The sequence below is a fragment of the Antennarius striatus genome, chromosome 1, assembly GCF_040054535.1.
Source record: "Antennarius striatus isolate MH-2024 chromosome 1, ASM4005453v1, whole genome shotgun sequence".
Taxonomy (NCBI): Eukaryota; Metazoa; Chordata; class Actinopteri; order Lophiiformes; family Antennariidae; genus Antennarius; species Antennarius striatus.
This window is the reverse complement of record NC_090776.1, coordinates 25,369,392-25,382,422: the sequence shown is the minus strand read 5'-3', so window position 1 is coordinate 25,382,422 and position 13,031 is coordinate 25,369,392. Positions and strand designations below refer to the sequence as shown.

Here is a 13,031-nt window from a genome sequence, read left to right as displayed (position 1 = left end):
AGGGGGCAGCATGGAGCTATGACTATTTTTACATTTTTATTTGTTATTTTTTTATTATACATACCCAAATAGAATGTTGTTTATCATTTTTCAAGTATTGATAAAAATACATATACGTTTATGACTGTATGTGTGAATCTGACAGTAAATCAGGTCAAACCTTTGAAACGTATTACATTTGTTTGTAACTCCACTTGGGCCATCTAAATTCTGTCACACACGTGAAAAATGTAAACAAACAAACACAAGAAAAAAAACAAACAATGACACAAACAAATAAAGAAAAAACAAAAAAATAAATAAATCAAAACTAGTGGTACTTGATAAGACTTGTCATTGATGTCAGACAGCTCTGAGACCTGTTGCTCTCGCTGGGCGGGCCTAACGCCACACCATGTGGGGGGTGTGAATGGAAGGGGAGGAAAGAAACGAAGGGAGTTACCTCAGCCCTCAACGTGATATGAGATCTGGCCGTTCTCCAGCCGTCCCTTCTGTCTATTAAAGAAACAAAAAACAACAAAAAAAAATCACCTAAATCAACGGGGGTAAAAAAAAAAAAAAAAAAAAAAAAGAAGAAGAAGAAGCGGGCGAGAGCAGCGCGTTCTGGAGAGGTATAGCGCGGGCAGAGAGCACAGGCCGCCGTTCCGCTGGGGGGTATCTGCTCCGGTGCCACATTATATATCTGCCCCCTCGTGCGCGCGCGCGTGTTTGTGTTTACAAGTGTTGGAACGAGTCCCACGACCGAGGGAAGAAGGAGGATAAAGCCCAGGAAGGAGGGATGGTGGACAACTCAGGCAGCAGTAAGGCACAAATGGTGAGTGGTGGCGTCCCTGTCGGTGTGTCTAACCCGTAACGAGCTGAAGTCCTGCCGGAGCCGCTGGACAGCAGCGACGGGAGTTAGCTAGCTTAACATTACACTGACCACGATAACGGCCGGAAGAAAACTTTACGAGGTAATTTCACGTCTGTGTGGGTTTTAATGTTATAATATCAAGATAAACAGTCTAATGTGGTACTATCACAATCCCTGACGTTATTGAGTCATTTTGACGTTGTGTGTGTGTGAGTGTGTGTGTGAGTGTGTGTGTGAGTGTGTGTGTGAGTGTGTGTATGAGTGAACGGGAACCTGAACTTATTGAAGCTTATTGCGCTGACATGATCCGTGATGATGTGGCAGCTAGCCAGATGCAAGTTTACGGGTTTACGTTCTCAGCAGATTGATTTTATTTCACTTAAATTAGTTTGTCTTGGTAAGATCACCTCAGGCACTTTATTTGTAACACTGAAGTTCCAGCTAGAGGCTATTTGGTGTCAGTTTATGTCCTGGTTTTCTTGTTTCGCCGTACATTTTAGCTGTGATATCTGGATGATGTTATTAAGCCATCATAGTTAATAAATGTGTATAGCTGTGTTTTACAATATTTGGCGTTGCTTAAGTCATTGCTTGACAAAAATGAATTTATAATGGACTTTTATCCATGTATTATTTTTTTTATGCGTATATTTTTTTAAAAAAAATTATGCTTTATACATGCTTTATGAATATTTACATGTAAAAGTTGAGGCAGTATAAATATTTTAGCAAATCAGATTTGTAGCTGGGATGCTGATGATTTTCCAACTTTTGATTAGTGCCCCTCTGATTTGCCCCCTGGTTCAAACATTGACCAAAGTGAGTGGTTACAAGCAGTTACAAGTTAACAAGCTTTACTACTCCATCAATCTGATGAAAATTGTGGGGCTGGATTACCTGTGTAATGTTTTTTAGACTATAGTGAGATCCCACTAGTTACTACATATCATTTATTATTTTTGGTGGGGGCCCCATGTGCCTTACACGTGTCTCTTTTCCTCCTGTATAATAAGATTATGGGGTGTTTAGATTTCACTATATGGTAGGTCAACCATGACTCCCTCTTCTCCTCCTGCAGCCCAGCATGTCTCAGGAGCCTGGTGTGGCCTTTCCACAGAGTACTTCCACAGGGGGGATGAAGCTGGAAGCAGTAATGGAGCACCTCCAACGCCAACAGCAGGCCCGACTGGAAAATGAGCGCAAAGAGAGGAAGCTGCGAGAGGCCCATATCATGTATGCCCAGCAGGTTGCAGCCCAGCAAGCAATCCTGGCAGCTGCTAGGGCTTCTGGAGCAGCTTTCTTGGGCAAAGGCCTGGCTGGAGGGGTCCCTGGTAGCGGCTTGCCTCCCCGGGTGTCCAATCAGAGCAGTGTGGACTCAGAAAGAGAGGATGACGAGGACAGAGGTCGAGACTCTGGGGATGACGATGACGACAATGAGATGATGGAAGGGGATGAAGGAAGTGATGAGGATGAGGGAAGTGCCAGTGGTCTGGAGTTCCTCCGCAAACAGACCCTTGCCTTGCAGCAGAGCGCCTCCCGCATCCCAGCCCGTCCTTTTGGCAGTTACTCAGCATCGGCCCCCCAGAGGACAGCATCCCCACCTATCAAAGTGAAACAGGAACCTGACGAGGGTCTGTCCCCTGCAGGGCCTCATTCTGCTACTTCTCCTAATGGACAGGCCGACTGGGGCTTTGATGATCACTTCAGACAGGTTAGTGTCACGTTTGGTCCAACATTGTTTTTCCCTCTTACATCACCTTTTTCCAGGAACCAAACCTACCCCTCATACCATGTGCACATTCTGACATCATGACTGCTAGCTGCCCAGAACGACATTAAATCTGAGTATTTTCATCTTTCAATCCTAATCTATTAAATCTCGTTCAGAGTTTTTCTCGTATTAGGAGGAGTTGCATCATCAAAACATGGTTCTTCATTGTGGCACAAAGAGGCAAGGCCTGTCCACCACTTTCTCATTGGTTGATTTCTCAGTACAGCCCCCTGGTGTGAGCACTGCTTAATCTTGACTGTGGCACAAACCACTTCAGCAGTTTCTTTTGTGAGACACTTTAAATTACCAAGGATGGTTGAATGCCGATTGGCTTTTGTGGCTAAAAATCCTCCTAAGTGACTCCTGGCAGAGGGCCAACCTGGAGCGTGACATATTCACACTCACTGGGTCTCTTACTCTACTCTCACGTTCTGTGTGTGTCTCTCATTCGCTGTCCCTCTTGGCACTTTGCTCTACCTCGTGTTTGGCTCTGATCCAGGTAGCAGAGTCAGGACTGCTACTTTGATGGTGTGTGTGGGCGGCCGGGTCAGCACAAGGATTTTGGGTCGGTGAGAGGGTTGGATGTTGTACACAGTAGCAACCCATTACACTCCCTTCCAAAACTTTCGGCTGTGTGCCAAGGGTGCTTTCCCTTGAACGTAAATATTGTCATAGCACAGTGTTACAGAACGCTGGAATGCCAGCTTCGAGCCAAGCCGAACTACATGTGGTTTAGCATCATAGCTTGGGACATACTAAAGAACACAGCAGCCTGTGAGTGATATACTGTATATAAAGCTCTGGTTGCACAAGAGTGGGCAGTGTCAAAGGACCAATCTGATCTTTATCAGTGGGCTGAGGGTGCTCGACTATCATGTGTCTGGATTTTATTAGTCTATTTAGAGAGAAATGTCTTTGAATAGTGCTTCTCTAAACCACATTTCCAAATTTAGGGAGAGCAGTACTATAGAGGAGGGAGGAGGAGCAGCTGTATTTTTATTATAACTACAGTATATATCAGTCCATGCATGGATTTGTAGGAAATCAAATTAACATTGTGGAAAATGTGAGTCATTGAATTTTTGTTGCTGCTTATTGTCTTTGGAGTTGACAGAGATTGCAGTTGTTTTATTCTACTGGGTTTGCAGGTGTCGTGTGAACGCTGTCAGGACAGAAGATCACTGCAGTTGTAGCTAACCAGTGCTATCTCCGTAGCCCAGTGTCTTTTATTAGGGCTGGACCTGGGGGTTGGGGTAGGCAATATGGAACGAGAATTGGTCTGGCCTTTTTTGTTTCCTCTCTTTTATCTTTCCTGCTATTATGTCAGCTCTGCAGTATTTAATGACAGCTCATCTCTTCAGGCAGTTTCAGGTTGCACTGCTGTAGGGGGAGGGAGACAGTGGAGTTTTTTTTTTATGTCATTGTCTTTGGGGGGCCAGTGACAAGCCTGTCAGATGCCATAAATACCGACCTCTGAAATAATGTGAGGAGGACATTTATTATATCCCAAATGCATGGCTGATGTGTATATAGGTGTGTGTAGGTGACAAAAAAAAGAGGCAAATAGACAGAACAACATTTACATGAAGATTTACATTTCATGTCATATTGGATGGAAGCTTTTATCCAAAGTACCTCGTGTGTGACCACCGTCATGCTTTAGAGCCATCACAGAATAAATATATACACATCAGAATCCATCCAACACAGCTGGCACAGACGCAAATAAAATCATGTGATAGTTCGCCAAAATATGAGCAATAGCAATTGGAAAACATTTACAACATTAGTAACACGTATAGGAACGGGAACACTCATAGTGCATCTTTCAGTTCTGTCATCTTTAGTATTTAAAATGTGTGTGGGATGTGGCACCCTAAACAGATCAAATTGGGCTTGATGGGCTTGGATACCCACAGTGATCATGTCAGTGATGTATGTGTGGTGACCTCAGCCCTGTCCTGAACGGCAGAGTAAATTATTGTCAAACAAGGGGATGGACAAAGCCTGTCGCGTGGAGAGAGGGCCACAGGCCGGCCTGTTGGACGTAACACTCTGGCCTCGTCTGTGGGGGAACAGAGGCTTCACGACCCCTGTAATCCACCCCCCACCCACACCTCCAGCTTCATAGCCATAGATCCCTCCACTCACTGCTATAATCTCTATGTGATTAAAATATTTTTGTCATGCCTGCTGATCACAGATTAGGCCGTTTATCAGACTGTATTGTGGTGACTTTAATGTGGTTGGATTGGATAGATGTTGTGAGGTCCTCTACAGGTGGTGGGACCACAGTGGCTATCATTCCACAGGCTTACAAGCCATACAACATGTACACATGCTGTTTGTTCCCAGGCAGCTCCACCTTTTGACAAACGAGACAAAGTAGAAGCTGTGAACAAAGTATTTGCATTGCTGTAATCACAGAGGGAAAGAGGTGACAAGCCCACTTTACATAGAGATCCTGCCATACTACCATTAGGAAACCTTGTCGTTATGCTGGCTTTGCTTTTCTACACTTAACCAAACAAGAATCAAGCAAAGTGTCCGGAAGTAAAAGATGCATAATGTGCCTTGTCTTACCTTTTTAATAAGATGTTTATTCAGCTCTATAATTACCTTAACTTCTAGTTAAAGGCAGAACAACAATGGGGTTTTTTTTTGTCTTTTATTCAGAACATTGAAGCAGAATAACAAGCCCAATCTCACTGCTTCTAATTAGAGTATTGAAGGGGCTACAGTTACAAGACATGGAGATGGACATGAGTACCTACAAGATCACATTAGAGCTGAATGGAAAGTTATAGTAATGCTCCAATCATGACAAGAGCTGTGAAGCTCAAAGAATGCTTGCCACATTTTTTAGATACATACATGCATGCATGCATACTTTATTAACCACAAAAGAAAGTTATGTACTATCTGCTCTCATCCAATCATCCAATCATTTCAACCATCTCATCATAGTGTAAGCTTTTGTGCTTCATAATACTTCAATGAAGAAAATCATAGGGACATTTTACATAACACAGACCGGTTCTCATTGCGTCGTATAGATGCTAGTCTGCAGATAAGAGCGCTGGCCAAGGAAAGCTCTAACTAGAGGTCTGGGACTTACCCCCTTCTGCACTGTTAGATTTGTAGCCATTTGGGTCAGATCTGTTTTATATATTATACATCTACATGTACTGCAAACTCACTAGTTTTTTTCAGATGATTAGGAGTAAATCAGTACTGAAAGGCTGCTTTTATTTGCTTTGGCAAAACAGAAGAAAACAAATATTTTACAACTTGCATGAGGGATACATTTGACATGTAAAAGATGTTCCATGAGGGTAACAAGACCAGAGTAACTGGGCTGAAGAACGCAGCCGCTGTTAGCCACTCATCCCTTTTTTTACTGCTGAAGTACTGAAGCTTGTCTGTTGAGCCAGCGCTGTTGCATAATTTAGCTGTCGCCCCAGAAACATATCAGCCAGGAAGTGGGGAGCTGTACGACTACAGTGCAGAGATCAATAAGGACTGTGTGAGCTTTTAGAGGCAGGGATGTTTGGCCTCATTTATGGTTCATTTATGATAAATGAGGAGGACATTGTATTTAGCAGATGGGCTCAAGTTTTCATTTTGAGAATGGAATAACTCTACCCTGGGACATTAGCCTACTGATGAAACATTTAAAAGAATAACATATTCTAATGTTTTTTCTGTATTGAGTAGTCGCGATGATGATCACCTTTGCAAATGCTTTCTGCTTAATGTTAATGTCTGACATGTCAGAACTGTCAGTGGGTTTCAAATGGTATACTTCGTCTCATTGTATTCTCTGAACTTCCTGCTACACTGATGTAATAAGGTTGGAATTACTGTGTGACCCCTGCTTGTACAAACCACTGGCAAATGGAGATCATTCAGATGAGAGACAATGAGGAAGGCTGAGATCCATTAAAGCACCTTGCAGTTCTTGTTCAGGATAATAAGCATGACTGCAATGTGTGAGATTTGTTTGGTCTTTTATCATGTTCAAACTGACATGTACGGACCTGAAACCTGAAAACTTCATTCTTCATTTCTGATGTGAGCACCGATAACAGTGTATCCACATCATGATCGGCTTTTTTTTTTTAACGTGTTTCACATGCACATGTTAGCTTAACAAGCATCTAACAATGACAGTATATTGTCACTAAATTGGAAGTGAAATTAAATTGTTTCCAAATTTCTTATCTTTATGGTCAGTCAATTTATGAATACCTCTTTCAAATTTTCTGTTTCATTTCATTGTAACTCTTCAATTCATTGCTAGGTTGTTTGTCATCTGAATGACTTAATTACGCCAAAATATTGTTACTAGTGGCATCTGTGATGAATGGCCTGGACAATAATTGGTTAATCTAATTTCCAAATTTCCCTCCTTGGTTACTACAATGATCTCTGCAAATTAAGCTGGCTTAAAGTGTTGGACGTTTGCTCACAGGGTTGAAACTCATCTCAATACAGTTTCCAACTCGCCGTGACTTTTTCCAGTCATTCCTTCAGTCATAGATTTGTTCAGCTAGAAAGTGGAGTCTTCTTACACTGTTTGCAGAGAACAAACACAATCAGCATTTACATTTCATTTGTTTATGTTTAAGTGGATTTATTTTCTATCCTCAAGCACTCAATTATAATATTTAAAAATAGATCAGCAGATAAAATTAGAACTGAATAAAAAATAAAATCACATTATGCCCAAAATGATTTTCCTTGGCATGTATTTCTGTTATTCTATCTATAAGTGCTCCACAGTTATTGCAGGTTGTCACGATGTGGGTTTCTGTATACCAGGACTGAGTTGAGGTGCATTGTTCACACATTAATTTATGTGGAGTTTTGTTTTCGTTTAGTTCAATGCTGTGTGAACCTTGCTTTGCTTCATTAACATCTGGCCTTGGCTTCTTGTGTTGAAAGACTGCAGTTAGGCTTTTAGCATTGGATTGCCTTTTTAATGGCATTTTTCTAATGGATGCTGCTCTGAACATAAAGTAGGCTGGGGTTTATGGCTGTGGGTGAAATTATGTCATGATGGAAACTAAAGGTCTACAAGTGCACAATTAGAGCTGTGTAATTGTTTTTTGTTTTTTTTTACATTTTTTTAATTCTCCAGTTGAATATTGGAACATGTTAATTAATTATAATTAAGTGTTATTTATATAATGGCCACATATTGAAACTCTACGTAAGGCTGTACAGTTTTGTCATTCAAACCTTGAATTCACTTATACAGTATTGATCCAAATAGTCAAGCATGTGAGCTTTAGGACAACCACTTTTGGGTGTATTCCTTTTGAGCAACAGCATGTTTTTGTCTCTGATTGAAAATAAACTGGTGACATCTTGACAGTCAGCCGAACATTCATGTGAATAGATTTACAGCTTCCATTATGAAACATTGCTTAGTACAATTTTGCAGTTGCTGTGTGATATGGGCTTAAATGACAACCTGAACTTCTTTAAATGAGATTTTAGCTGTTTTCTGTTATCCTTGATACATTTGTGTGGAGGGCAAATATCTATTTAATAGCTTATAGAAAACCTCAGGTGGAGAATTATTCTTGTGTCAAAGTGAGATTCAGATTTAACGGAAAGTCCGTGCTTTGGTCAAGGTGTAATTATGCTGCTGTAGACCAAGTTTCATTTTTTGCTGACCTGCTCTTAACAGCCAAGTGTGGATGTTTTCCCCTCCCAGAAATAGAGGTATTGAATTTAGTAAGGAGATGAAGGGGGGCGGGAGGGCAGCTAGGGAACGAGAAGAGGGGTTAGAAGGCTGGCTCAACACACTGCACTGCCCCACCCAGAGGAAACATTCCAGACAGAATTAAAGAGTTAACTCTTCAAACAGTGAACATTCCCACCAGGGGCTCCCAACAAGAGACAGGGGCTTTGATGGGGGTGGGTGGGTGCACGTACATGTTGTAGTCAGGTCTCTGATTGGTGATCTTTCAATTCATTTCACTCAGTGTCACGGGGGCTGTAAAAGAAAAGCTAAAGGGACTGGATGGGAGGAGCTGGATGGGAGGACCTCTGGAGCAGGAAGACACACTTTTTTTAAATTTGTCTGTGTCCCAAAGGGCACATCTGCTGCTGGCAGACAGGAGGACGCTCCTCTTGGTCAGTCCATTCCCGTCACTCCAGCCGCAGAATGGCCTGGTCCAACACTGCACTAACTGGAAGAGTCCATTCTGCCATAACGATTAGGTTTTGTGATGTCAAATACTCATTTCCTTGGTGCTTTTATTATCCACATGTTTAAGTGTTTTTCAGTGTTTGCATAAAGCTATGCCCTTTCAATCTGAGTGTTGAGTATTTCACACACTGCTTCACATGCAGTAAGGTGGGAGAGGAAGGGGAGGAAAATAGGTTGTGCTTGTCTTAGTGCACTCTTCATTTTAATTTGCCGCTTAAACCATCAATTCCTTTTTCCCTTTTGTATTTGTGGCGTCTACCTTTCAACTGAACTGATCGCTCCATCAACATCATGCAAATGACTTCTTGGGTGACCCTCTCATACACAATGTCACTGAGGGACGCATTGTTTGTCTGCATGTGATTGAAGTGAAAGGCTAAAATTCTCACATTTAAATTCAAATGGTGTGTGTGTCCATTAGAGTTGTCACACTTTTTTTTTTCAAAACTGACACTGGAGGATTGACTTCCTTGCTTCTAATGGAAACTGAGCTACTGGTGCCTGCTGTAATTTGATCAGGCCGTAGTGAAGCCACAAGCCCCCCTCCCTACACCCTTGCTGGTTCTATTCGTCCTTTACAACCACTCCTACTCAGCATATCTCAACACCTGCTCTTTAATGAAGGCAAACACAGAAAGGGGAATAGCCAAATGAAACAAAGACATCCAACAACCCTTCTGGCAGCTACAGAAATAGATACAAGGTCATGGGAGACTATTCAGCAAAGTCTCCTTGAGTTTTATATAGGTGGACTTCATTGAGTATAGTGATATATACAGTACACTCGTATATATATCGCTGTTTACAATGTACATTGCAGTGACCCTTAGCACAGTATGTGAGGTCCTGTTTGCCCTTGTAGCATGTTCTCTTTTTCACTTCTGAACTGTGTATTTCACTTGTTAGTCTTGATTGATTTTCATTGAATACACTGATTCCATATAAAGTAACTACCATAACACCATGTACTGGGTTTTCTTTTTGTAGGACTGCAGATTGTTGGTCATAGTTTTTTTCTGAGCACTATGGTATTTTTCTGTCATTTATTAAGCTTAAGCTTCAGTTGAAAACTTTGAATTGTTAGTCAGTACAACAGAATCTGAAGTGATCTGTCCTTCCTTTCCCAGTAGTGACTTCTCAGTAAGCACTCTCCCCTAGGGGATCAATAAAGGATTCTGATTGTGATTCTGACTGTAATGAGAGGCAGACAAAGAGCAGATTTAGCCATTGTCTGTGGAGTATTTTATTGTGTTATTATGTAGGTATTGTTGTTTGCAGAGCTTCATCAGGTGAAAGCACTAGGACACTAATTATTTGTTCAATTTTCAGTCTAAGACATTGAACAGTTCTCATAGAATGGCTGGGTATTTAACCAGAAATAAACTAAATTCAAGTAATGCTTTCTCAGTACTTGAGAAAAGTAACTAACAATATGTGCAGGGCCAAATTCCCTTCCCTGTGACCTTCTCCATTTAGTCTGGCTGTGATACATAAACTACCAGACATGCAGGGCTAGGCTCCTGACATTCAGGGCAGAAGGAGCGGCAATCCACAGGACCTACAGGGTAGACCACAGCTTTAGAACTGTTGTCACTGCTGCTGTGTTCCTTATTGAGATGAACTGAAATGAGATGCAGGTGGTTTTCTGTGATGATACACATTTATTATGTTTCAGTTTTACTACATTGACTACAGAGAAAAAAAATCTGCATGCATTGAGTCCTTTTGAAAATAAACATTGTTTTACGTATTACGTTACACAACCAAATAGAAGAATTTATTCTTTCTTTCCCTGCTTCAAAATTCTAATAGATCATCTGCCAGTGGGTACAAAATCATTCAAAAGACTCCTCCGTTTTACAACCCTTGTCTGAAGTTTTCATGGTGACTGTCACAATGGCATTTTCAATGATTAATCTATGGAACACAAAGCTACTGCTGTGGTTATGAAGAGCCAAACCACAGCAAATGTTTTTGGTAGAGCTTTTAGAAATAGAACAGGCACTTCAGTCCATAATACTCAAGTTTTAAATGTAACATGTAGCATCAGGGAAAGACTTTCTGGTTACGGTGGTGTCGGACACTGGAAATTCTTTAGGTCCATAGTGACGCTTTTCCTAAAGGAACCAGTAACTTGATTTTACATAGTTACGACTTTTCTGAACATTGCTTATTTACACTGAGTAAAACAACGGTAGAACAACACAGCACTGGTGATGACATATTACACAATAGAATTGCCTAGTGTGACGTCTTATCATGACTTCTAGAACTTTGTAAATAGTGGATTAATAATGAAAAACAATCATTTGCCTTCCTTCTTACATAGCAGCTGATATCATACCCACTCGAATGGTATTTAGCTTCCAAAACCACGCTTGTCCCTGCAATGGGAAGATATTTTTCATTGATTTCTTTGAGTTACTGTATCTTTTAACTGCTACTAGATGGGTAAGGCTATGAGTTCTCAGGTTGAGGGTTACACAAGAAATTTATTGTCAAAACAGTACACCCCTGTCCAACCTTCTGTCTCGTGTTTATACAGATGTTCGACACCCACGCCACCCCGTTATGTCTTTGTTGCATTTGAGAATTATCAAATTGATAAGTTTGATCATGTTCTAGACACCATTTCTTTCATCCCTTGTTTTTAGTTTCTAGTAGACTGTGTCCCGTCAGGCCTTTGTACCTTGCAGAGATGGCCAGGCATTTAGGGGGTGTAGAGTGAGAGTAGCATGTTGTTAGTGGTTTTCTTGGCTGTCTCCTTCAGTTACTTTGGCTGAGCTCCAAGATGGTGTCAACCTGCCGGCAGGTGCTAACTGGGCCACTGTGTCAAGGCCCTTTGGTAAACACATGAGCTAAACTGCCTGGGACCTTCCACGAAGGTCTGCAGAGGAGAATGATGTAAAAAAAAAAGTTCCTGGAGGCTTTCCTTTCTAATCAGTTTGACTTTCAGTTTGCAGAGTCATTGTGCAGCCTGCCAAAATCTCATGTAGTTTATAGTACCATGTGGCCAAGTTGCGCGTGTGCCAAGTTTTTAGATACAAGCTGAGTGTAATCATGTGTGTGTAAGAGGGTGTTGCCAGCAGAGGAGGAAGAAAGGAAAAGAAACTCTTGGCCGCTGCCCAGGAACCATCACATAATGGTAAAAGCAATGTGTTCACAGCTCAGCTTCCAACATTTACATCCTGCAGGGCTGGACATCCTCCAAAGCTGCTCACTACTTGGATCACAGTCATCATAAGAAACAAATTGTAAGCTTATATGTCAGAAGCATGAGTGAGGGAGGAATCCTGAAACTTGTGCTTTTGTGCATGCTGCCACATATGTGGAAAATTCACCCACTGACATCAGTATTAAAAAGAAATTCCTCACTGGGGATTAATAAAGTAACTTAAATCTTAATCTTAAATCTAATAGTCCTCTCTCTATTACAGCATTTGAATTACATAATACACTGCCCGGCCCAAAAAAAAAGGTCACCGTTTGGGTTTCAATAAGCAAATTGCAGTTTATGATCAGGGGTTGCTTCGGTTGGTCAGGTCTAGGCTCAGCAATATTATTCAGCAAAAAACTTAAGTCAGCTGAGTATCTGAATATACTGAATGACCAGGCTATCCCATAAATGGATTTTTTCTCCTGGATGGCACGATCATATTCCAGGACAAAAATGCCAAAATTTATCAGACTCTAATTGTGAAAGAGTGGTCTAGGGAGCGTGAGGAATCACTTTGACACATCAGTTACCCCCTTTCACAGTCCTGAGCTTAACCCCATTCAAAGTCTATGGGATGTGCTGGAGAAGACCTTGTAGAGTGATTTGACTCCTATCCTCAATAAAAGAACTCGGCCAAAAATTAATGCAATTCTCGACAGAACTAAATGCTGTGACGTTGTACGAGGTTGTCAAAACAATGCCGCGGCAAATGCGCACCTCAATCAAAGCTACAGGCAGTCCCACAAAATATTAGAGTGTGTGACTTTTATTTTGGCCGGGCAGTGTACGTACTGTATATTGAGCATTCAAGTCGTCTGAAAGCCAAGACTCTGAATATTTCTTAAATACTGATAGTGTTCTATGTATTAGGATATGAATGTAAGGTAATCATTTTTACAGACTCATCACAATATAATATTTTGAGGGATGGAAATATCAATGATCCGACTTTTGTGAAATACATCGG

The 13,031-nt window shown here is 41.3% G+C and overlaps 1 protein-coding gene across 3 annotated transcripts in view; it reads left to right on the top strand.

Moving 5' to 3' along the window:
- The first annotated feature begins 86 nt into the window (after window positions 1–86).
- The window catches only part of LOC137598955 (AT-rich interactive domain-containing protein 3B-like), a 50,017-nt gene continuing 37,072 nt past the window's right edge, over window positions 87–13,031 (top strand). For 2 of the 3 annotated variants that reach the window (XM_068319576.1, XM_068319567.1), the window contains exons 1-2: window positions 87–814; window positions 1,932–2,564. In XM_068319576.1, coding sequence (XP_068175677.1) covers window positions 779–814; window positions 1,932–2,564 — 669 coding nt within the window. In that variant the 5' untranslated portion in view covers window positions 87–778. Of the gene's footprint in view, window positions 954–1,931; window positions 2,565–13,031 lie in introns of all 3 variants that reach the window. The other variant, XM_068319584.1, reaches the window with a different exon arrangement.